Consider the following 27,165-nt stretch of genomic DNA (forward strand, 5'->3'; position numbering starts at 1 on the left):
TCCTTTCTGTGTGTTATATGTGAATGATTTTTGGTTTGTTTGAAGAGACAGAAACATGAATAAAAGCAATTATTTTTCAGATTAGAGCAACTCATACACTGCCAGTCACCTGTAAGATAGTACTTAAAGATTTTGCATTACTTCTGAAGTTCAAATTGTCTGAAAAGATCTCATTTATAAAAATTACTTGTTTGTCTTTCTGTTGCAGTATCAACAGAAAAGCAATGATATTGCAGTTCATTTTCGTGGTTGCACAAAACAGAATCTTGAATATCTTGTCCAAACTGAGAGAGGACTGATTACTTCCCATTCTGAACTGTTTGTTACTTAAATTGCCGAGGAAATTTTTATCTACAGTTACATTTTCTTCTGCTTTTGCTTTGAGTTTTGGGAGTAAAATGTCTTTGTGAAAATACACTATTATTTGTGAAGGTAAAATTAATGTCCTTGATGTATAAAATTACTTTGTAAAAATAAGTTATTTACTTCCATGTTTATGACTTGTGGTCTGAGTACATGGGGTCAGTCCCTGTGCTGGAATGTAGTATGTAGGTTGCTCTGAAAGTAATGCCTCCTGTTTCACAGAATCACAGAATTTGTACGTGTTGGAAGGGACCTCTAGGCTTCATGAAGTCCAGCCCCCTGCTAAAGCAGGTCTCCTATGGTAGGTTAACAGGAAAGTATTCTAGTGGGTTTTGAATATCCCCAGAGAAAGAGACTCTACAACCCCCCTGGGCTGCCTGTGCCAGTGCTCTCTCACCCTCACAGTAAAGAAGTTCTTCCTCATGTTCAGATGGAACTTTCTGTGTTCCAGTTTGTGCCCATTGCTCCTTGTCCTGCGTGCCACTGAGAAGAGCCTGGTCCCATCCATTTTACTGTCACACTTTAGATATTTATAAACAGTAAAGAGATCCCTTCTCAGTATTCTCTTCTTCAGGCTGAAGAGTCACAACTCTGTAAGCCTTCTTTTGTATGGGAGGTCCTTGAGGCCCCTCATCATCTTTGTGGCCCCCTGCTGGACTCTTTAAAAGATCCGTGTGTCTTTTGAACCAGGGAGCCCAAATCTGGACATAGTGCTCCTGGTGTGTCCGCACCATGGCAGAGTGGAGCGAGAGGATCACCTTCCTTGACCTGCTGGCTACGCTCTTTGTAACATGCCCCCGGATCCCGCTGGCTTTCTTGGCCATAGGGGCACAGTGCTGGCTCATGGCTAATCTGTTGGCCACCAGACCCTCAGATCCATCTCTCCAGAGCTCCTCTCTGGCAGGTCAGCCTCTAACCTGTATGGTTATTGTCAAATGTGGTTATGGTCAAATACAAAAAGAACAAGAACACTATTTGATAGAGCAAGTCATAAAATAGCTTTTTGTTTTGATGTGGTTCATAAGCTGAGAGGTCCTTCTGTTGATCTGGCTTTGTCTGATTCTGAAACATGTATGTGTTATTACTGTTTAGTGTTGTGATGTGCTGTAAAAATTCCTTCATGTTTCACAGTGATAGGAACTATTACGTGAAAAACCTTATTGCTTTAATTGAAACTAGAGCATAAGTCAATGGATTACTGTGGATTTGAGACCCACAAAAATCTGTTGTTATGTATTTGGAACGGAAAGCAGCTACATCTGGACAGAGCAGCTAATCTAGGAAGAACAGAACAGCAGTGCATTTTAGAGCATACATGGATAGCTATTGAAGGTGCTGATGAGGTTAGAATTTGCTACCTCAGGATATAAACAGAAAAGTAACTAAAGCAGAGCAGTAGTGCTGCCTGAGGACATGTTTTGAGATCCACCTGACACTACAAGCTGTGTGTTTGTCAGGCTGTTTAACTGAGCCTGCGCTCTTATTTCCAGTCTTGCCTTGACTTTTGTGTGCTGGAGCTGTTAATCTCTAGGTGTGTAACCTGAAGATAAAGGGAACTTTCTTTGCAATTGAAAGAAAACAGCTCAAACCCTTTTTCTTTTGGCTCCAGATGGATTTCAGTGTCAGCTTTCCCTGGGTTTTAAATGCCTGTGTGAGAAGTTGAACATCACCATCTCTTCCAGGCTTGTTCTTGGAAGCTTAGAGTTGGCTGGCAAGTTCAGTTGAATAATGTCAGCGTGTTACAAGTCTTCAGATCCTCTGTCAGTACTTCATACTGCTTAAAGGCCTCTGACAAAGATTTAAGTGCTTTTCTGTCCTATCTCTGTATTGTGTTTGGTGTCAGTCTGCAGTTAGGAGCTCACCTCCTCAGTTCAGTGGATATTTGAGTTTAGTTTCCTTTATAGCCTTTGGGGAAGAACCTTTTAGGTGCCAGGTTTCTGGTTGGCAGGAGGGTATCTGGGATTTAACTATTCTAAACATCATTTTCTTCTGGCCATGTAGATTTGGCTTTTATTAAAGTTCTGTTTCTAGTACCGAACTGTAGTTATCATCTGCATCTGATGCCTGTAATCACCTGATCATACCTGGTTGCAGGCTTATAACATTTTTTTTGTGGCTAACACTGTATCAAATAGGAATGCTACATGACCACATAGTCATGATTTCTCTAAGCTGTTGCATTTCCCACCTTGTAATAGAGCAGTATTCTTTAATGACTGTTGTGTCTGTGCCAAAGGAATGAAGGAAGATAATTTAAATGGTGGAGAGATACTGTGATGGAAGCCTGCATGTAGAGTATGAATAGATTGACAGGATATAAATTTTGCTGTTGCGGTGCAATAATACCAGTATGAGTTGCCTTTTAATAAAGGATAAATGAAAACTCCTTCTGGAACTGGACAGTATTTTTAAATGAAAGCTTTACATGCTCTAATGTATTTTGATTCTTCTGTAACAGTCATCAGCATTTTGCTTTTATGCTTGTACTTGGATAAATGTATATGAATTACATTAGTCTACTGTAAGGTCAGCATACTTGCCCCCTTACAAAATTATTGCAACATAAAAGTTAGTGAAATGTGTGACAAGTGAGAAATGGGGGTCAGGCTGCTGGCACTATCACTCTGGCCTTGTTTCGTCAAAGACTTCAGAAAAGGCATGTGTGAAAAGGGTCAGGCAAATTCTGATACCGAACAGCATTCATTACAGTGGTTAGACTAGATACAGCCTTGTCATCAAGTTGTACCAGTCTTGCTTAAAGCAAAAGCTCATATTTCTTTCTGTGTTTCATGTTTCATAGGATAGACCAGAAACGGCCTCACATCTTGGTATTTTGTTACTGAAGATTGCCTTGTTTTCAAGCCATTTATATGCCTGGATATATGACACCATTGGATTATAGAAAACAAACAAACTAACATGGCACAGCTGACAGGAGAGTTGGTTATTTCAGTGGAACAGTAAGTTAGAATAGTATATGTAGTATAGTTACTAGTTTCTTACCTAGGTTAAATAGGTCATTTCAAGCTAACAGCCTTGGCTGGGTAGTTTTACATATTGGTTGTAATTCCCTCCTTCCTGTTCCTCACACGCCTTCCTGTAGAAACACATCAGGGGCCAATTTCTTTCCTTTGTGGGTGACTGCTTATGCCTTGTTTTTACAGCTATTTTTCCTATCGTACTTCCATGGGTAATTTTTAAGTACTTAGATTTGCAAATATATTGTAACCTGGGGCTTTCTGAATATTACTTGATGAGTTTCTGCAGGCTGTTTGATAAACATTGTCTTCTAATGTGCAGGCAAGTGTAAGAAAAATAAATATTTTATACATAGAGAGCTATCTAAATAGCATCTCTGCTCCATATGTTGTAGTGCTCACTAGAGGCTCATTATAATCCCTGGACCTTTTGTGCAGCAGATACTTCAGTGTAGATAATGCTGTGCTCCATCTGCCTTAATCTCTGGGCTGCACAATATGAAATTCTTAATGCTTTGACCTGCTGTATGCTGGCATTTTTGATCTTGGATTTTTTTTTGTCCATGTTGCAATTTCAAACAAGTTTTCAAGGTTGCCGTGTTGGAGTTTGTCAGTTCTACTGAATAACAATTTCTTGTTTGTTGTTTTTTATCCCTAAAATAACTGTAATTTATAAATGGTGCAACTGTATTCATCTCTAAATTGGTGTTGTTTTTTTTTTGTTTGTTTGTTTTTTTTTCCCTTGTGTTTTGCTTATTGTTTCTCTCACACCATTTTTTGAGTGCTGGGATTTGTTTTATTCAAGGTTCTATTCAATTTATTCTGATTGGGCAGTGATAAGGAAATATGTGTTGATGAACTGTTTAGAGTCCTTCATTAATTTTCTTAGCAAAGAATCCTTTGCTTTGCTTGTTGGCATATGTTTAAGTCTTTTAAGTCTTCATACTGGAGAATTCATTCAGTATTGTTAGACATCAATATTTCACAGACGCATTTTCTACCCTTGTGATAAGAACTTATTATATGGACAGACTTATTTATTTTTAAGTAGTTTTCAAGCTATTGAAATGTGCATCTTCTTTTGGCAGGAAGGGCTTTTGGAGTAGAGTGGTCTGCAGGACTGCTCCATTTGTGTCACAGGAAGATCTGTGCTCTCCTATGGGAAGTGAAGAGACTTCTAGAATGTTACGCATGAGTGGAAATGAAGGGTTTGTATGTGTGTGTATAGAAGATAAAACCATCGGTTTGATCAATTATGTAGTAGAGAGGAAGGAAAATACAGGGCAAGTAGAGAAGGCCTTCCCTACAGTAGCTCTTGGATATCAGGAAAAACTTCTTTACAGAAAGGGTGATTAAGCCCTGGAATAGGCTCCCCAGGGAGGTGGTTGAGTCACCATCCCTGGATGTGTTTAAAAAACACTTGGATGTGGTGCTCAGGGACACGATTTAGCGGGGGGCTGTTAGAGTTAGGGTACTATGGTTAGGCTGTGGTTGGACTCGATGATCTCTAAGGTCTTTTCTAACCTGAGCAAATCTGTGATTCTTCTTGGCTTTGAAAATCAATTGCTTGTACAGTTGCTGTTGGTGTTTTGCTGCATCTTGTAAATACTATTTCGGTCCTGAAATCCCAGCTTTGTCCTCAGCTGCTTGATACTGCTCCTGTTACCAAGTGTTGTAGTGGGACCACTGCATTTTATCTTGCTGCTTTAAATCTGGCTGCTGAATTCTTTGTTGCTGTTAGTTTGTAGTTCCAAGAACATATGTTTGGTTTCCTGTGGATTCTCTGACCAATTGTTTTGCAGCAGATGCTAGATGTTCCTATAGATGCTAGCTTGGGCCTTTTGCCAGAAGTTTATAACAAGATCTTTGAATAGATTTAGTAGAAGGGATGGGGTCATCATTCATATTCCAATGAAAAATAGGCTGGACTGCGAGCAAATGCATCAAATTTCTTAAAGTTCTCAAAAAAAAATTTCTCAAGTCAGTTGTATGTGTTACACCTACTATATACTATGTCTTTCACCTCGAGGATGAACTGTACATAGAAAGTTGTGGAGATGCTTGTGGGGATGGCCTAAGTACCGTGTTTTGTGGCTGCTGCTGCTGTAAGAGTGGAGGAGGTCTGTGAGGCCAGACTTCACGCCCCAGGAGTAAATTCCATCCAGAAAACTGGTTTAAAGCAAAAAGATGATGACAGTGCCTTATAATGGAATAGAAGCACTACAGAGCGACAGCAGGTAGTAGAGAAAGAAAATTGCCTCACCCCTTCCAACAGCTCAAGAGGAAGGAGTACAGTCACTATGCAGAGAGACTCTTCTGGCAGCATCTCTTAATGAGGGTGTGGAGGGGTGGATCCTGACTCCACTCCTTTGTGCCACTCAAGAGCATTGCTTGTACCTGAGCTTCCTGTGGTAGCTGTATCTTCTCACCCGGTGCTCAGCCATTGGTTCATGCTGTGACCTGGCAATTCCACTGCAACTGGACATGCAGAGTTCAGAATCAGTGGACTAAGAGAAAGGAGTTGGGGTGTATGGAATTGTATCATTTGTCAAACAGTAGACAAAATGCAGATTTCTGGAGATTCTGTTTTTATGTGGAATAATTGTAAAGGTAAGTATGTACTGATTGAGGCAGTAGTATGTATTTATAGAATGGTTCCGAATATTGAGTTCTTACACAGTAAGATGGAATAAAAACATTTAAACTTTACTCTTTTTACTAGTTAAGCTTTTATTAGCAAAAGTTATAGGTGATAGTGAAATACTTCCAGCTTATAAAAGTAAAATGAACTTCAAATGTTGTGAAGGTGAATGACAGTAATATTACTAAGGGTTCTGCAGTCTTTTGGAAGACAGATCTTGTCATTGCAAAGCTATTAGTATCTATAAAGAATTCAAGTGAAGAATCTGCTGATGCGTGATTTTGTAGACCTGGCTTTCCTACGTGTAATGCTTGGTAGAGTTAAGTACCCCTGTCTGTGGCAGAAATACTGCTTTCAGTAGTATTTCATCAGAACCATTTGAGTTTGTACTTTGCATACAAATAATGAATCACTTCCATATTTCTGGAAATGCAACAGAGGAAAAATGATTGTATCATGGAATTCTAAATGTTCTGTTAAGATGGTTGTACCAAACTATGTATATTTCTGTTTTTTTTTTGTTGTCCTTGAATTTAAAAGAGTGAAGGACTCAGAAGTTCAGGGCACAGTCTGTTTTTTTCTTCTATTACTGTCTGTCAGATTTATGATGTGATAGAAGGAGCAGGGACTCAGCAAACTGATCTTTTACAGTCTCCACCAGGTATTCATTAGAGAGAAACAATTGTTTAAATTGGATTTGCCAATAGGTGAAGAACTGTATTTCTTATGATACAGCATTGAGGAATCTTGTCTTTCTGATAAAATAAGTTTATTAAATTGAACTTTCAGAGCTGCTGAAGCACGTCTCCATGCCGTTTCATTCAGGCAATGCCTACCGCATGGCTTTCGTACCCTAACACTGTGTCTGTCACACCCTCACCTTGAATGGAGAGGTTAACAAATTAAAATACCACATCAATTAGAAAAATCTTACAAATGCCCCAGTTTATTTTCAATTTGACCACTTTGTAAATTGCTCTGGGGAGCTCACCTTTGTACTGATTGTTTCCTTTGAAAGTCCTGCCCGGTCATCACTGATCCATGTGGAGGGTATCTTGGAGGGTCTGCTGCAGACTGAGCCAAAAGTGCTCAGTGACTGTCAGGGGATGTATCCAATTGCAGTAAAGAAAAGTAGACTTGTACCTTTGCGGCACTACTTGAGTACTCACCTTGCTTGATCAAGCAACTTTTTTATTTCAGTGTACTTTGGAGCTGTTTTTTTCAAGAATATTCTTTGGTTCAGGGCTAAATAAAACCAATAGCATAATGAATGGTGACTTGGAGTGAATAGTAAGGTGTCATTATGTCATAGCCATGTAATCTGCCACTATGCTTTTAACGGTTTTATGTAGTAGAAAATAAGGCGTCTTTATGTTGCTGTGTGCCCCTGTAATACCTGTAGCAAGTTGAATTGATATTAAATGTTGGGAGTTACCATCAGTGTATAAATGATGCATGACTTGTGCGTATGGAACTTTTTAGTAAAGAATTGCCCTTGTGTTGGAAACTGTCAGCTTTTCCTTTACACGACACAGTTAATCTTTGCAGTTCATGAATGTGTAATTACCAGTGTATGGGGAGAAAATGTACAGAATTTTGCACTCCAATTGAATGTTTGGTGATTGTTTCCATATAGCTGATATATTTTTTCCAGAAACGCGTAGTTGAATTTTTGGTGCCTGTATCAGTTTGCTTCTCGTTTAGCTGAACTGCTGTCATTGAGTCATTTTTATTGAGTAGTTTTGCTAGCAGAGGATCACAAGAAATGGTGAAATTATATGAAGAGAAAATGTTGAGAATCAAATTATCTTCTGTACAGTTGACTTCAAATTTATTTATTTATTTATTTATTTATTTATTTATTTATTTATTTTTAATGTAGATTGCTGTTCTTTTTCTTTCTCATGTGCATATCCATTTTCTCACTGTGGATATTTGGAGACCTTGAGAGTTAATAACTTAACTCCTCCTCACTCCATGACTGCAGACAACACTGTTCCTTAGAGATTGTTTAGTAATAGCTTTTTTCTGCCCTTCATCTTTTTCAGGCTATGGCACAGGCTCAAGGTTTTGGGAGAAGATACCTTAAAGCCTTTTGTAAAGGTTTCTTTGTTGCTGTTCCTGTAACCGTGACCTTCCTAGACAGGGTTGCCTGTGTAGCAAGAGTGGAAGGAGCATCAATGCAGGTATTGTTGGAAATGTCTCCTGTCTGTCTGGAAATTATAAAGTGACTGTCCACTGGCAGTAGATTTCTTTGCATCTTACTTTCTCAGTTGGTGTCAAACAACCGTAATTATAGTAGAGAATTGTTTTGTTTCTTCTTCATTACACAAACAATTTTATATTGTGAAAATTTTGAGAACTAAACCAAAGTAAAATCATCACAGTCCACTAATTCTACAGTCTAGAACAGAAGTAAGGTGTGACATACATCATGCTTTCCCTTTTCATAAATGTTTCCTGTTTATCAACGGTGGCCATACAAATGTAGGAGAATCTCAGGAGAGCTTACAGATGCAGAGCCAGAAATCTGCTCTAGCAAGTGGAAGAATAGAAAGCCAGAAAAAACAGTTTCATGTTCTTTTTTTCAATTATCTTTCATTGTTTTTTCTGTCGCTGACATAACTATTTTTTTTTTTTTTTAATCCATTCTTGTTGGGATGGTTTTAACTCAATAGCTGGAAAGATGTTTTCAAGATTTCTCTAGTCCAAAAGTTTATTGAGGGACTCTGGTTGGGATCTCTGTTTTATGTTTCCTTTGAAGCCAAAGTTTCAAATGCTGAAGGATCCTCTGGTGTTGCTCTGGAATGTTGTTTCTGTAGTCACATGGAAGAGCTTGTGCTGAACTGTTCTTTATCCATAAAAGATGTGTAAAACACTGCAGTTTTTTGCTTATCCAAGTAAACAAAAAATGATAAGCAGTCTTCCTGATGGCTGAGGAAAGTGATATGTGTGCAGTGGGTGATTAAAATCTAGGCTCTTCCTTTGATATATCTCGACTAAACATTTCTTCTGTTGATTGAAGTATGGCTAATACGGAATATTACCAATTTTAATGAATTTTCAGAGTCTGAAGAGTTCCCTCTCATTTTATTCTGGACTGTAGCACTGAAGTAGAAGTTTATTTTAAATTAAGATGATTCTTTGTGCATGGATGTTTTCCAGACAAAAACAAACAAGCAAACAAAAACACCCATCCTGGTGCTTTTAATAAAATGCTAATTTCCTTGCCAAGATTTATTAGACACATAAGTAAATCTGACAGGGTTCTAGTTATAAGGAACATAACCCTCTTTTGCAGAATGGCTTGAAGGAGTACGTAATCACTTTGGAATTCTATTTGCTGAAAAGTGATCTGTATTGAATGTGTCTGAAAGCTATGAGTGCAAGGGAGAGTGAAGCCCAGTCAGCATGTAGTCATATATCCTTCAAATGCACGCTTCTAATGATACTGTATTGTCTCAATGTGAAGATCTTGTAGTATGATTTCCAATAATTTGATTTGTAATAGTCCACAAAAACATCTAGCTGTCTTTGTGTGCTTATCGTTGTGGCTCCTGCTGAGTCTGAAATTAAAAGCTGTGATAAGAAGCAAGGAATAAATCTCTCTTCCCCTTTCTTTCACTCTGTCTTCTTTCTGAAGCAGCTATATTGATGCTTCATAGTTACTGATGGTGGTGGTACTTCTTGACACCCTGGCAAGCATTCTGCATTAAGGTTCTCTTGGAAGTATGTATTTCATGATTTATTCCCAGACATTTAAGATGGACCATACATTTCATTTTCTCAAGCGGATTCTGTTGTTCTGCAGTGCTTGTAGCCTCCTGACATAATTCTATCACTTGCGTGGACTTAATTGTATATGAGTATTAATTCTAATGCATAAGGAAAAATAGTGAACTATTGCCGCTTGTAATTTCAACATTTTTAATTGTTTTATTGCCTTCTCTTTTCTTTCCAAAATTACTGGTTTTCTTTCAATTCTCATTTGAGATGTTTTTAGTTGCTTAGAAATATGCAGCTTCCTGTGCTCATTAGCTCTTTTTTTTTCATAGTGGATTTCAAGTGAATTTGAGTGACTTATAGCACAAGTGACACAACTGTATTATGATTGGTTAATTTGATGTTGTGGACTTTTTAGGACTGCTTTTGTAATGCTGGATGTGCAGTTCAGTATGTTTGTCATTATATGAACATCTTTCCTTGATATCCATTTAAGTCTCTTTATCTTAAGTTGCATTGCTTCTCTGATAATACAAACTCTTCATATATATTGATATAGAAAAAGGAAAGCCTTATTGATGCATGGATTCTTAAATTTATTAAATAAAATGGACTATTTTCAAGTGAGATGAAAAATGGCGGTGTCTGTATGGCTTTCTGTTTATACATGTTCTGTCACAAAAAGTTCAATACCAAGAATTATAGCGAGTTGCCTGACCAGTGATCTCAGGCAAGGCTTGCTTGTTTAAGCAGCAGATGTTATTGAAAATTCTATTCTTCCACTATGCCTAATAGCAGCTGTAATTATTCTGTTGCAGTTTCTCCTAACTTTATTATTAAGATCACTGTACATAACCCTGGTTGCTTATGTGAATATTCTTTCTCTTCCCTAGGCTAAAAGCAAGTAAGTTGTGACCTTGCAGTCACTAGTAGCATAACAACTATCAAGTTAATAGTTGTTTATTGTAAAAGGGCATGCTTTTACCCTGTTACTTACAGAACCTCATGTCCTGCGAGGCCTCATTGTATGGCTGGGAATCTTGATTTGCATGCTTTTAGCATTAGATTAACTGGTAATTGGGAAGAGCGAATGTTTTGTGACTTCTGCACCGTAGTTCTAAATTAAGACCTACGTGTCTCATTTGTAGTGTGCTCTTATGCCAAGAACGTGGGTGAATGTGTTATAATGCTTTGAGAGACGGAAAAGAAGAAGCCCCTCTGTTATTTTATTTCTTATAAAATAAAGAGCCCTGGTGAGCCTATTGATTAGTTCTTCAGAAGCTGTATTTTTGTTTTGCTAGATCTGAGCAAATAAGTATTAGAGATTGTTATCTCTCACACTTCATATTTACATTAGAGAGAAATAGTGAATAGTATAAATTATATTTTACAGAAGACTGTAAGTGTAGATAAAAAGTGAAAGTTGTCTTTTTGTTTTCCTTTCATGCCTTTATCTACCAAAATAGTGTTTCTGTATTTTTATGATTTCATTTTGAATACGTCAGTATTGCTTTGTAGGAAAGAAAACAAATCACTCTGCATTGTCATATATCTCTCAAATAGTTCTAATAAAAAAGGGATGGGATATCTACTCTGTAAGTCAAAAACCATGAGCAATATATCGTTAAAAGTAGAAAAAAATGACATTATATTCGGAGTGCTTTGAATTAAAAAGATTATGTAATTCACATTGGAACTGTGAAATGTTGCCTTTGTTTAAATACAGAAAACAGTACGAGTCAATTGGCATACCACAGCTAGGGCAATGTTGTGATGCTGTATTCCTCAGTAAGATGAAGTTGATACAACTACTTGAAAGGAGTTTATAAGCGCTCATGCAAATCTTGCTACGTATCGGCTGTAAAATCATTATATTTTGGAGCAGGTTGTTTAAGTTCAATTTCCATTTGCTCTGACATTCTTTCTAAGCCCTTTAGGGTAAATACTGTGCGAACCAAGGAGCTTATTTTGTGGAAATATATACCATGTGTGTAATTCCCACTTTGTTAGATTAGCTTCTCTGTTTAACTTTTGATACAACTAGTAACTTATGGACAACATGTGCCTTCCTTTGGTAAAGTATGATTGTGAATTGTTTGTTAATTTGTATGCAAAGGTACTGTTAGTTCATGAAAAATGCTATAAAACCAGAAAATAATTTTGGAAAGTCATGATTAAAGTAATAATAACCCAGGATCTGTTCCTGGTTATCATTTGTCTGTCATTCTCTTGCAATGGATAGATTCAACTAAATATAATAATGGAGAATGTTGATGTCCTTACTGCTTAGATTTATAATATTTTTCTGTGGATATGGATATGAGTGGCTCTGATCCACAGGCTTGACTAGAAACTTGCTCTACAGTCCATGGGTGAAGATGTAACTAATCTTCTTTGTGGCTTCACTGGAAATATTGTGTCATTTCCCTCCCCATCTCCTGGCAAATTTGTGCTTTCAATCCTCATGATACGTAGTATTTGTGTGTGTTACACCAACTTCAGATCTGGGCTTGTTACTTTGTTATGTATTAAAAACTATTATTCACATATCCCATTTGAAATATGTTGAAATATGAAATCAACGCTTCTAAATAGATTAAAAATAAATGTTGAGTATCCATCTTGGCTTGGAAGAATAGTTTTATTCAACACTATGTAATTAATTATGTTGACTATATATATCGGTATATATATATATATGTTGATTATATTATATCGGTGAATTTCAGTTGCGTACCCTGGTTGGTTTGCTCATTGGAAGTACAGCTGATCTGGCAGAGGAATCTCAGAAGTCAGTGCCTGGTGGCACAGATAGAAGAACATTTTATACTGTGAACTGAACACTAGAAACCCCATTAAGAAAAAAAATAAATGCAATTTTAGCAAATATTGTTGCTTTCCTGGCAGTTTTGGTGTTGCATGGGATTATAATGTCCTGTATTAAATATTTCTTCTAATTGAAGAGTCTAAATTAGAGAACATCAGTTCCTGATGGGTTAACTCAGAACCAAAGTTAAGCAAATACTACATATTTCTTTTTTTTTTTTTTTTTTTTTTTTGTGTGTGTGTATTTTGCTTGTATGAGCATTAATATGCCTGCAGAAGGTTTGTATTTTCTGTGAGTTTGTGCTCTTGGTTTTCCTTTGTAATCTTTTAAATCATTGACAGTGAAGGCAAACACTACTTTTCATGAAGTGTGTCCTAAATATATGTCTTATGTCATTTAATTTGCATGCATCAGTACATTGAAAGATATGGAACACATTGCCATAAGTTTATGACATTTAATATGGCATTTAGTAAAGAAATGTATTTATGGAAACACATTCTTGATCCTTTTAAAATAATTGAGCATATTTTTAGTAATTTATGTAGCTTCAAGATTTGACCCTTTGATAGAATGTGAATTAAATGTAGAGTTCATACAGGCATTGCTGATCTAAAGCTGTTCTTTTCCTCTCTCTAAGCCTTCCTTGAATCCTGGGGGAAGACAAACATCTGATGTAGTGCTCTTAAACCATTGGAGCATTCGAAATTATGATGTGCAACGTGGGGACATTGTGTCATTGGTGTAAGTTATCTTGCATACATTTCAATACATTTTCACATGAATATTGAACGATCTGTATTTAATATTTTATCTCTGATATAGTGTAGGTATATGTACGAGCAAGGAACATCCTTCTTTGGTAACATGTTGTTATTCCTGTAATGGTTTTGCATAAGTCAGGAGATGGTCACAGAATGCATATTTTTTTTTACTCAAAAGGAGTGCAGTCTAAAATACTGTGTGATAGAGTAGACTTGGATACAGAAACTGCTAAGAAAAAAGAACTGCTATGCTAGTGGAAAAAATAGAGAAAGCATATGACTAAATGGAATAATATACATTTTAGGTTGTTTGGTTGTGTGCTCATACTTGTGAGAATAATTGTGTTTTCTTACCAGTTACCACTAAGTATCTGTTTTATTTATTTATTTGTTTTTCCTGGAAAAATCTTGTTACTGAACCAAATTTTAAAAAAGATCATGATCATTTAACCTTCTTCTTAAAGGACAAATGTAGCATGAAAACCAAAATACAGAATTATAAGGGGCAGGTCTGTGTATCAAACCAAAAGGTGGCAGTGTTTCACTGCTAAAAGTATGCAAGGCTAACAGGACAGAAACTCCATTTCAGCGTTAATGTAATATAGAAATGGAGTGTCAAAACGTGAATAACTAACACAATGATGTAATACTCGTAGTGCATATTTGGATCATTTGAGCTTAAAATTTTGAATTTTGTAACACATGTTCTGTAGTGTACAGCAGAACAATTGTCTTTGAAAATTGTACTGCTATCTGGCTTCCTTTTTGTCAGATATCTATTTTAATTGTCTATTTTTTATTTTTTTTTTCCCCCTACCCCTTCACTGTACTGGTAATTCATGTAACAGATTTTACTAGCAGCTCTTAAAGCAAGAGCTCATGTAGTAGGTTCTTTTTAAGAAACTTAATGTTATATTCTTTCTTATTGCAAGGCATGTAAGATTCTCTTAAATAACCTAGCTACAATTTGAAAAAATCTTACTTTCAGCACCTATTGCAAAGGAACTCCAGTTTGAAGTCACTTAGTGACTGCTTGTAAAATTTGACTTTGTCTGTTTGAGTGCTCCCCTGCCCAAATCATGCTCTAGTAACTTTTTAATACGGTGGATATACCTGGTTAAGAGTTAATTAATTGAACAGAAGATCATCTTGTTGTTTGCTCAGAAAACAGAATGAAGAGTTTCATGCTTGTGCTTCTTGAAGGTTTGTGGTGTCATCTGAGCCAGCTGCATTGGTTGCTTTCATTCTGTTCTTTGTTCAGACACAATGAACATTATTTTAGATAGTGTTGTCTTTTTTTCTTCCTTTTTCTGTTTTGAAAGGTTCACCTACTGTTGGTGGAGCTCACGTACACCCTCGTGGAAGAGGTTGCATTGTACTTGTGCATTGTTCTTAAGTTTTTCTTAATAATTTGTTAAATATCCTGAATAATTGAACCATCACATTCATAAAACACTTTAAGAACATTACAAAGGAAGTTAAACAATGCAAAAAATAACCTATTGAATGTTTTTTCCTCTGAACTGAAGGGTACTTCATATCTCAGTAACAACTTTTAGAACATTTAATATAAGGTTGTTAGACACAGCTTTGGCCTGCTAGTAGATTTTAAAACATATTGTAATTTGAAGGTTTTCACTGTGTTGCAAAGACTTCTTCCAGTGCCTGCAGGAGGGCCCCCAAGGAAGCTGGAGAAGGATTATTTATCAGAGAATGTAATGACAGGACAAGGGGTAACAGCTTTAAAATTAAAGAGGGAAAATTCAGATTATGTATAAAGAAGGAATTCTTTCCTCAGAGGGTGGTGAGGCACTGGCACAGGTTGACAGGAGAAGCTGTGGATGCCCTATGCCTGTAGGTGTTCAAGAACACTTGGGCAGCCCGATGCGTTAGGTGGCAGCCCTGCCCATGGCAGGGGGATTGGAAATAGAAGATCCTTAAGGTATCTTTCAACCCAGGCCATTCTCTGACATCAGAGGATGAAGTGTCTAGATATGGTTGTTTACCCATGTGAGCTGCTTGAATTACATGAGGCTTTTATTAACATGTTTTAAATATATTAAGCTAAAATATTAAACATGTTAATATTTTTACCCATTTTGTTTTGATTGTTTACTTACGATTTTAGTAGCACCATGCTGAATAGGTGTGCTGTGAATACTCAAGAGTTTTACTTTGTGATCCTCATGTAGTGGATTTGGCAGATCTTGACAAGACAGAAAGAGGGATGTCCAATTTCACAGTGATCTGATGCAGATTTTTTGCTCCTGTCAGAAATTCAGATGAGAAGGTGGTGTTGTGACGGAAATAAGCAGTTGAAAGTGTAAGCCTACTTGACTGCTTGTAATTTATCATGTCTTTTCTTTGAAAGATGTTGTGGTAGGATGGTCTTTTATAGGACGAGACCTAAGGTTGAATATTCCTTGCTGACAGCTTGACCAGGTCTATCTGAGTTGTTCTTCATATTGTCAGAAATAATGTGTCATTTTGAGTGGGTGCTTTTTTTTATCACAGGTTTTAGAACAGACTCTTGAGATCCCAACCCAGTGAATTCCACTGTTAGTAGGTGGCCAAAAGCCAAACCTTAGAGCAAAGAGATGAGTAAATCTTGGTGGCTTTGCATGACCCAAGAAAGAGCATCAGTCACTCTGTGATTATGGTTGTGATACTGGTTGGAAATCTGAAAGTATTTCTTCTATTGTCTCATCAAGATGAACACATGTATTTCAGTTATTTGCTGGAACACTCTGTCCCCAAGTACATTATGCCTACTTTAGGAGTTAAATTGTGACTACATCTTTATGGAAATGTATTATGTTTGTCATCCCTGACTTTTCATCTCAGCTGACATGATGTAGCTGTAACTGTGCTTCACAACCATAGCTGTGCATTGACATTGTGTGCATGCATGTGCATGTAGCTGATTTTAGACACAACAGTTAGAATGGCATTAGTCCTTAAAAGTATAAAATTAAGAGTCAGATAAAACCAATGGAGAGAACAAATTGGTAGAAAAGGATGATTTCTGTACTTGCAGCTTAATATTTTACAATTGTCTATATCCCAGCTTTTTTAAAACTGTTTTATGTTAACATTTTTAGCTTGAATCATGCTTATTGATACTGGAAGTAAGAGACCTCAGTGCTATGTAATTTTGAATTCAGAAGTTTAAAGTGATTTGGGACTGATTGGAATGAATGTCATAATCTTTAATTTAATCGCTTACTTCAGTGCTTAACATTAGTATGTTATGAGAGTTAAAAGTGTTATTTTCTTTGCTTTGACAATTTACTTACTTGTCTTCAAATCTTGATTGGAGAATGTCACATGACACGTGCGTTTATATTTAAAAGGTAAATGAATGCATATTTTTACCAGACAGACCTTGATCTTTCAGTAGCTTTCGTGGTGAGATAAATAATCATTTTGTGTAGTAAAAGCTGTGCTAGGTAGATCTCAACAGACGTGTTGAATTTCGTCAGATTTTGCTGAGCGAGTTACAGGTTTGTAGATGTTTTACTCCTGAAAATTTGAGTGCCAGCTGCACTGTAGTTATATCAGTCTGCATCGCAGTGTAGGCTGCTCAAGCAGGTCCTAGGCATATGTGCTGCAACTATAGTTCCTAACACGAATGGAGATTGTGTTCTTCTATTGTGTGTTAATGGATAATTTTCCAACTAACCTACAGATAGTTTGAGTTCTCCAGTTTACAAAGTCAGACACTAAAAAAGATGCAGCCATAGAAGGATATATAGCTCTGGAATTCTTTTTACATGTTGCTACTGAAAAACTTGTACCTTGAGTATAAAATCATGCAGCTTTTTATTCCAAAATTCCTAGCTTAATATAGGAAGAAGTTCTTGTAGCGTGTAAAAGACTGCAAAATTAGTGTTGTGTGTTTACTAAAAATAAAATAAAAATTAAGTAAGCATTTGAAATGAAGACACAGCAGTGTTAACTCAGAGATATATATATATTTTTTTTCCTTAAGTAAATGTTTGGATTTGGTTAATAGGTTCTAAGCAAGAGAGTAGGTTCAATGACTGCAGTATGGAAAGGATGGTTAGATTTTTGAATGATGAAATTTCAAAGCTGTACTATTTGTAGATAGTAATTTTAATTGGAAAATTAAAACTGGAAAGTATACTACTTCTCTACATTCTACGAGGTGCGACTTAGAGCAGAAACATGCTTGCTTGGTAGACTGCAAGGTATCCCTCCATTTCTGATTTAAAATATGTGTTTATGTGTTGTGAAAATAACTGCTAATGTAATCTGGAAAAAGTTTGAGGACCAGTGCACTTTGTTAGCGGTGTTCTGAATGCTAAAAGTTTTTAAGTGCTTTTAAAATGCTTCTAAAGTATTGAACTATAAGAATGAACTAGAAACTGTATTTAAAAAGCATATTATTAAAGGATATTAATAATAATAAGGAAATAAACATATATTTTGTCAGTTTTTCATGAATTCTCAAAAATGTAATCTCTTTAAATATAAAATCAAACTCTGAGGTGGAAAAATTCTTAGAGTTTTAAAGAAAAATATCAATTTCTATTGTAATGAAGAATATGAAGTAGCTTCTGTAACTGCTTCTACTGACTGTAAGATTACTTGCAGGTTTTTTGGTAAACCCCCTCACTTTTGATAATTTCTAAGTGGTTTTTTTTGTGTCAGACTATATGTGTGTTTGTACTTTGAAAAATCCAGTGCATATCAAGATTCTGGATGAAGAATTGAAGTACTATGTGTGAAACTGTCTCTGCTGCTGTTTTTCTCACTGATATCTGTTCAGAAATGGAAACTAGAGAAGGTAGTTGCCATGATTCTTTTATGGGATTGTTCCATAAATTTATTCAGACTTGTTTGAATGGGAAGAATCTGACTCTTGAAGTCACATGGACCTGTTCATATGATAGAAACAAAGGAGTTCTCAAAGGGTGTAAAATCAATCCATACTATAAGTCCTAGCTAATTGTAATTTCATTAATAAGACTAGCCTAGTAAAATAAAGTTCAGTAAGAATGTATGTAATGAAGGAATTACCTTGAATTGGAATCAGTTGCTGTAATTAACTATATATGAAGATCTGACAGATACAGCACAAGTGGATATTTACTGGGTCTTGCATTAATTTTAAGAAAGCTTCTTTCCGACTAAAATATTGAACTATCTTTTAAGAACACCTCTGCTTGACCTTCTTAAGTCTTCCAATTTCTGTTCTATTTTTGTTTGTACTTAGGTCCCTATACCAAGTCATCTATCTTCTGGCAGGCAGGACACTGCAAAAGAGGTTGTGCTGACATAGAAGCTAAATAATCACTTTACTTGCTGGGCCTCAATGACCTCTGAAAATCTTTTCCTATTCTATCCCTTCAGCTAGTAGAAAAAAACCTCTTGTCTTTTCCTGATAAAAATCTAATATGTAGTTCTACTGTTATTATCTGTGTTACAGTCTATTCTTATACTGAGTATCATACTTTATATGAATGTGTTAATACTGTTGATGAAAGGAAGACTTGTTTTATCTTGTATTTATAACATATCAATTTTAAAATTAATATTTTTTAGATAACATGCTGTGCTTAGGATGGGTTTAGGTAGGCAGTTATTGTGGTACTGTGGAAACTGAGCAGTTGTTGGAGAAAATAAGTAATTATAGTTACATCTATGGTTATTTAATTTAAAGTCTATTTATATAAATAATAGGTTTATAAGACCTGGTTGTAAAAATTATGGCTGTAGAGAGTTTGGGTGCTTTCTTTGTATTAAATGGCAACAGATACGAATGGAATGACATAGAAATTTCTTCCTGGCCATTTTGCAACTGTAATAATTAAAAAGAAAGATCTCTTTTCTAAGAAGTTAATGATCTGGAAGTTAATTAAGTGATCTGATTTGTGAAATGTGTTATTTGCTAGTAAAGAATTGTGTATAAGTGGTGCCAGTGAGAATTCCACATTCTTGTTGACTTCGATTGTGTTATCTCAGTGGTAGTATTTTGCTGTTGAATGAAGAAAAATACCATTGCTTGTTGAATATTGATTAGTGTATCTATTAGAACCCTACATTGCAGGCTTACTAAAACCACTACATTGAGTATTGAGTTAACCTGATTGGACTAAAGCAAATATTTAATCTTATTCAAGCAGAAAACCGTATGTGGCAAAATGATAATGAGAAAATAATAGGTTGTCATTATATTTTGGCAGCACGTGTCAATTAATATTATCAAGTCTACATCAAGTATTTAACAAGATACAGGTGGTGGGTCTAGAACTTTACCATAAGATCAGTAATATCTACTCTAAAAGCAAATGTTGAAATTTAGCTAGCAAGTCTGCACTCCTTACTTCAAGTATTTTGCTTCTTGGCTCACATCTATTCACACCAGAATTATTGAGATCTGCAGTTACATAATCCTCAACCAGAGAGGGATGTGAGCAGTAAAAACAAGGTACACTTGAAGTTACATTGGCATACATATATAAATATACTAAATATATACTAAATATACTAAATATACTAATATACTAAATATATATATACTAAGTATATATATAAATATACTAAATATACTTACATAAACATATATATATATATATATTTATGTATATATATATAAATAATTCTTTGGAAAGCAAGAAAGGTGGGAAGAAAACTGGTTCCGTTGTGATCTTTAAATTGCATGATGATCAGATAAAGTGTTAGCAGCTAATTAATAGATAAGGAGGACATATGTTCTGCTGAAGGAGGACTGCTAACAGTAATTTGCAAACTCAAACTCAAGTTGATTTATTTATTCATTCATTTGATTGAGGTTTTTTTTTTTTTTTTTTTTTTTTTACTTTGCTTTGTAGTGTTCATATGAGGATGTGAAAAGGGAATAAAAATAGCTACTCACCATTCTAACAAATGAAGTCACTTTTCCATTCAATACAGGCAGGTAAAAGGAAACAATATAGGATAGATTTCTAACTGTTCTTGAGCATATTCAGTCAATGGTATTTTGGAGATGCTGGGATTAAGTGAACAGCTGCTTGAAATATTACTGAAATTACAGCCATTATTTGATTGGTTGGAAAACTCTGTTCCTCTAACTGTCTGACGTACAGTGCGATGGCTGACTACTCCTGTAAGGTCGTGTTGAGCTAAAGAAGCTTGAAAGCTGCCATGGCTTACAAAAATGTCACTTTTACCTTTTGAAATATTTATAATTTAGAAGCTAGGAACTTGCTCCAGTTTCAGCAGAATCTGATGTTACACCTTTTGTGTTGTGTGTACAGAAAGGAAACTATTTTTTCCTAAGCTTTTAAAAATTTTCTTTAACCTTAAGAAAATTTGACAACTTTGAGAAGGAAGTATTTTATGTATTTTTTTTCTCAGTACATTTCCAGCAGGTGAGAAATAATTGCTGGTTACTTATGACTGACATTGCTTGGAGGTAACTATACTTGGAAAGGTTGTACAAGTCATTGAAATATTCTACATACTCTCACTGCTGAAAATGGCAGGAAAGACAATTATTTCAGTGGCTAGCTGAGCATTCCAGTACTCACTCTGTATAGTTGTTCATTTAGAGACTTAAGTAAATTCAGACTGAACACCTTTAATGGTTAGGATAAAGTGTCTGGTTAAAAAAAATAAAAAATAAAAAAAAATCTGTATTGTTATCCTTGCACAAAAAGAATAAGTGTATTCTTGATTACAATATGTATTGATGGACAGTTATTTTCAGATGTTTTCTTAGTATGCAGAGTTGTTAGCTTAAAAATTCAGAGGGCTATTAAACTGTAAGTAAACCAGAAGTTTACTGGAGGTAGTTACCTTTTCTTGAAAGTCCAGAACTTGTGGGGAAGCTAATCTGTGGTTGCTAAAGGAGATATGAATCTAAATACTTAAACTTAGGTTCCACTGAACTATGAAATGCTGAATGCTGAATTGATGAAATACTAGATTCAGTTTAAGAGAACTTTCTGGTTGGATTAAGATCTTAGCTTTCTTATTGCTTTACTTGAATCTGGAATGATTCAAATGTAATACATATTTTAGGTCATACTGATACGGCAGTATCAAATTCTGTTATAAATAAGTTCTGTTCTCAGGGAGAAATGGAAATATCCTTTGGTAGAACTACTCTGAAAATCAGCTTTTCCTTTCTTCTTTGTATGAAACCATCTACTTTTAAAGATACCCAATTCCTTAGTGTACGACCTTCCTTGCAAACTCCATTGCTAAGTTGTTATCTGTGGTAGGATAAAAATTTTAACAAAGTCTCATATATAGGATATTAATGTGATTTACCAATGTTTGAAAGCAAGAATGCAGTAATTTCTCTTAACCAATTAGGCTGCTGCTTCTTTTTTATTTTTATTCCTTGAGAAAATAGGGGGACTGAAGTCGTGTATATGAGCTATTAAACAGATGACTTTGTTTCTATAGTTTTTGAGTGTAAAGATATTGTAAATGCATGTCAGCCTTTCATGCAGCTAGGCAGCTTTTCTTTTGTGTACAATCCGGAAAACACTGCAGTGATACTTATTACACAAGATATTTCATAATATTTGTTCTTGGACAAATTATAGTTTAAATACTGCCACAGCTGACTTCATATCTTTTAGTAATAACTTCCCCTAAGCCAGTTTATTCAGTTGTGTTATGAGCAACCATAAATATTAACTGCAGAATGCTACTTCTAGGAATCTGTACATATGCTGACAAAGTGGATTCTGCTTACACATCAAAAATGTTTATTTCCACTGTAATTGGTGAAGGTGGAAGAAAAACCATAGGTCTTGACCTGTGCTGAGTATATTGTGGACATGAATATTTTTACATGTAATAAGCTGAATCTTGGCCTTGTTTTCTGTTTTTTTTTTTTTTTTTTTTTTTTTTTTTTTCTTTCAGCCTGTTAGCAAAGGCAAAAACAAGGGAATGCTAAATTATCAGGTTTAAGATGATAATTAACCTTATCATCACTGTATTTTCTAGGGAAATTATATTAGGCTGCATTCATGAATGCAACATTAGTCTTTTATGTGTAATCAGCTGCTCATGGAAAGCGCAGCTGAACAAAATTTTGCTTTAAATACATACATATGTATTTGTTCTGTAGAGAATGGACTTTATTGCAGTTGTCAGATGTGTTATCTATTAGATGCAATGAAATGGAGTCAACCTCTTCTCAGAAGTGCACAGGAAAGGGATGAGAGGGTAGTGGTCATGATTTTAGCAAGGAGAATTCTGAGAAGATCTAAGGCCATAAAATGCACAATCACAACAAGTAAGTCGTTAGCCAGAAAGACTTTGAAATCTTCATTGTTGAAGATAATTAAAACTTGACTAGCCAAAACCTCAGCTCTCTAAGCTATCTTTGAAGTTGTGTCTGTTTGGGCCAGATGGTTGTAGTGGATATATCCCAGAGGGTGCTTTGAACCTGAATTATTCTGCTTCTCTACATCAAGTAGAATTTCAGAAATTGAACTTTTAAGATATGAGACAATTCCTTTAGCCTTCAAAGTCACAAGTCAGTGTTAGCCATTAGTTGCCAGATCATTCTTTATGCTCATTTTAATTTATTTCATAATGGAGAATTGTAACATCTAAAAACCATGTTTTCTCGATGTGGCAGTGATGTTAGTCATACAGTAAGATCTAAAAGACCCAGGCTTGACTTAGAAGCCTTTTGCGTCAATAATTGAATGTACAGGGAATGTTAAGATTGCTTACAGGTTTTATAACTAGGCTGTAATTCCTACAAAACAGAAACAGTGCGCAGGTGCAGGCAGATGTTTGTAATAAAACAATCTGTGGTGAGCAGCAGTCTGCACAAAGACAGTAGAATACTGGGTCATGTTTAACGTACTATAGTAAAAGAAACTCCTGCAAATGTGTTTGGAGAGCAGCTCCCGAGTGAGAAGAGGAGCCTGGAAAGTACACAAGTAATTGTTTGCTCACTTGGTAAATTTTCAGTTAAGTCTGACTGGATTCATTCGTAAGACAGGGTCAACATTTTGACAGTGAATAGGGGAGAAATATGTCAGGAATAAAAGATAAAAGCTGCTTAAAATGAAGACAACTGATTTAATATGATAGAAAAATGAAAGTGGTTCAGTTGCAAAGAGAGGGGTTACCTGAAAAATTTAGCATCATGGCTGTAATTTAATGACTTGATGCAAAGAAAATCTACAAAAATCTTTTTCATTTCTCTCATAAATAGAACTTAAATGGATTTGAACTTGACTTGCCTCCTCTGCCAATATATAGCAGAATAGATATAGTCTGCTACTCTTTAGTCATTCAGCTTATATTCTCCCTAATACTGTAGCTATCTTCTTTTATGGCTACTTTTATGAAATGTAAGAACGTAGCATATGAAAACTCCATTTTTCTTTTTCCTTATCCATAATACGGATTAACTGGGGAAAAACATTGATTGAAATATAGCAATTTGTGTACAATTCGCAGGTTGGTGATATGAAGAAGTGAATTTTTATGGTATTCAGAGTTTCTTTATCTTATCCGACAAAACAGTTGCTCAGGTATCATCTCTGTAAGGCAGACTGTAAAATTTTATTTAAGTTACTAAAATGGCTCCTGTAGGACTTGAGTGTTTATAAATTCATGTAAGCAGTTCTTTGAAAACTTTTTCCTAGTAACTTCTTTTATTAAAGAAACTTCAGTTATTAAGCATAATTTTAAAGAACAGATTTGGAAGCTGAAGACATTAGACTGCTTAAGTTACTGGATTTAAATAAACCATTAGCCTATACAGAAAGCTTAATTGCTTTAATTCTAAAGCAGGATATGATTCAGAAGACCATGTTCCATGCTTAAAATGCACATAATTGACTACTGAATTTTTATTTTCTTTGGATTAATAAATAAGAAGTTTATGTATAATGAAAACAGGATCGGTTTCTCAAGCAAATTGATTCCTCATGATTGAAAATTTGCACAATACTTGAAAACACTTTTCTGTTTTACTTCGATACTGGGGCAAAGTTGAGATTTAAAAAAAGTTATCTGGTTAAACAGAAGCTGTGCCCTGTTAACTATATAGAGAAATTTAAGATACAAACAGTTTTTTGGATGTTCTTTTTTTTTTTTTTTTCCCCTACTTAAGTGGATTAGAAAAATGCAATTATTGAGGGTGCAGTTGACAAACGACTTTAAAGAACTGAGGAATGTGTTCATATCTATAAAATAATAATTTTAAAATAGAGTTGATTTTAGGTTTGTCTTCCAACTTAATTTAGTTTATGATCCAATTTTGCAAAGTGCGCATTGAATTTAGCCAAAAGAGTGCTTTCTGCCATTTGCTTCTGCCTTTCTTGATTCAAACAGAATCTTACCATTACAGAATTTGGTCAGTATAGTCATGCACTTCTGAATGTTTTATAGCGCATGACATGTAGTGATTCTTCTGAGTTTTATCATAAAATGGTTTGGCTTGGAAGAAACCTTAAAGATCATATAGTTCCAAACCTCCTTCCTCTAGGTCAGGCTGTCCAAAGCCCCATACCCACTGACCTGGAACACCTTCAGGGATGGGGGCATCATCCTCAGCTTTTCTGGGCAGTCTGTTCCAGTGCTTTATCAACTTGTGGGTAAAGCATTTCTTTTCTATTTCTATACAGATTCCTGTCTGGAGCTTTGCCTCAGCATGTGTGCAGGAATTTCTGCTTGACACTTTTGTCTTTTCATGTTTTTTGCTTGGCCCATCTCTCAGATCTGTCCAGATCCATCTGGATGCTTTCCTGGCCCTCCAGCATGATGACTGCACCACACGGCTTGGTGTCACAGAATCACCAAGGTTAGGAAAGACCTCCAAAATCAGCTAGTCAAACCATCCACCTGCTACCAATATTTCCCCACTAAACCATGTCCCTTAGTACAGCATCCAGATTTTCTTAAACATCTCCAGGGACACTGACTCAGCCGTCTCCCTGGACAGCTCATTCCAGCTTCTGACCACTCTTCCAGAGAAGAATTTTTTCCTAATATCCAGCCTGAACCTCCCCTAGCACAACTTGAGGCAATTCCCTCTTGTCTTAGTGCTGGTTATGCAGGAGAAGAGGCCGACCTCCCCCTTGCCATAGCTTCCTTTCAGGTAGTTCTGGAGATGAGGTCTGGATGAGGTCTCCCCGAGCCTCTTCTCCTAACTAAACAATCCTGGTACTCTCAGCCACTCCTCACAAGACTTGTTCTTCAGACCCTTCACAGCAGATCTTCCTCTTTTCCTTTCACATGGATGAAGACAAGTGGTGAAAGCTTACTATTGTAGTTAAAATAAATTCCAAATACTTGATATAATGCAGTTTACAATTTTAATAATGAACAGTGTATGTCCTTAGGCAGTAAAAGAGGTATCTGTTGGGCAAATTTCTTATGTTACATATTGTTTTATATATTTGCTTTAAGGGACAAATTAATGGCATTCTTAGAACAATAACTTTGATGTTTCAAGAACTAGGGCAACTATAATAAGAGCAGTGTGGTCTTGCCATATGCAGGGAAGTATACTGTCAAGCAAGCAAAAGATAATAGCATCTCCTACACCCAAAAGGCCTGCTATGGTGTTTGTGTCTGCCCTCAGAACAATCTATTTTTAAACTGATGCTGAGTTTGACCTTAGTAAAGAAGTGCTGTTGAAATATTGAGATGCATGATCATGCACAGTGTGTTCCTCAGTCCTATAGGACACTTTTTTTTCTACAGCAGATGTATATTACACAGTTTGCAGTTTCCCTGAGTTCAAAGACTTATCTGTTTAACATTAAAAGTGAACCCTTAATTACAAATTATATTCCGTATCCTTAATCAAATAATAGTTTAGATGAATTAACGAGGCAGGCTCTTACTTTCATTGTTCTAAACAGCTTAAGGTGAGATGGTTTTGGATCTCTGTAGTACAAGAGTAGTATCCATAGAGTGTGAGTTGCTGTCTTAATCATAAATACATTTTTTTTCTTACTGTTGTCTGTGATTTCTTGTTAAGATTTGTGAAGAACATAGATTGTTCTTGGTCAGTATGGCCACTACTTCAAAAGTACAGCATGCATACCTTTAAGAGTTGAAGGGACATGTTGATGTAGTTGGCATATGTTTATTGTAACGAATTTAAAATACTTTGCCAAGCCAGAAATTTGCAGGAACAATAAACTTTCATTGGTCCATGGGGACATTATGAGATATTGGTTGATATTTATGTTTTCCCATGATAACTGGACGGTAATATTGAGCATTAGTTAGATTTTTAAATAAGTCTTAGCATTTCTGCCCCTTACTGCATGAAACACACTTGCTTATTTTCAGAGAGTATTTCTTGTTCATCCATTGGACTGTACTGCATTTTAGCCAAGAAGGAGGGCATCTCATTCAGATTGGTTTAAAAATGACTGTGATGAGAAGGTACGATGTTAGGAGTCTTTACTGGGAGAAATCTTTGAAAATGTGTTAAGTTAAACATGATCTAGGAACATGAAGGACCTCTGAATATTTAAGCACACTTAGCAGAGAAAATGCCTATCTTAACCACTGAAACTGTCTAGATACTACTTACTTTTGATAATAAAAGCAGCTGACCACTTTTATACAGAATGCTTACTGCTCTTTCGTTCGTGTTTCATGTCTCGTTTTTGAGGCATTGTCTCAGTTGCCGTCTTTGTGAGAATTCTGGTGAGCTGACCTTCTAATTTTAATCCTCTGCTCAGTTCTCATTTTCTAATCCCACTGAAGAGATTGCAGCATACATGCAAGAGATTTGTGCATGCACAAAGTAAGTTGAGGTTTATGTAAGCATTAGACAATGTGAAGATTGGTGCTGTGTTGTGTTGTCTTAATACTGTGGTCTGCTCTCATTTTAGTAGC

General features: G+C 35.7%; 1 protein-coding gene across 4 annotated transcripts in view; it reads left to right on the forward strand.

Annotated features, from left to right (window-relative positions):
• The window catches only part of IMMP2L (inner mitochondrial membrane peptidase subunit 2), a 429,096-nt gene that overhangs the window by 2,615 nt on the left and 399,316 nt on the right, over positions 1-27,165 (forward strand). For all 4 annotated transcript variants that reach the window (XM_015854164.2, XM_015854156.2, XM_032443055.1 and 1 more), the window contains exons 2-3: positions 8,031-8,168; positions 13,173-13,276. In XM_015854164.2, coding sequence (XP_015709650.1) covers positions 8,034-8,168; positions 13,173-13,276 — 239 coding nt within the window. In that variant the 5' untranslated portion in view covers positions 8,031-8,033. The remainder of the gene's footprint in view (positions 1-8,030; positions 8,169-13,172; positions 13,277-27,165) is intronic.

The sequence above is a fragment of the Coturnix japonica genome, chromosome 1 (genome assembly GCF_001577835.2).
Source record: "Coturnix japonica isolate 7356 chromosome 1, Coturnix japonica 2.1, whole genome shotgun sequence".
NCBI classification, from domain to species: domain Eukaryota; kingdom Metazoa; phylum Chordata; class Aves; order Galliformes; family Phasianidae; genus Coturnix; species Coturnix japonica.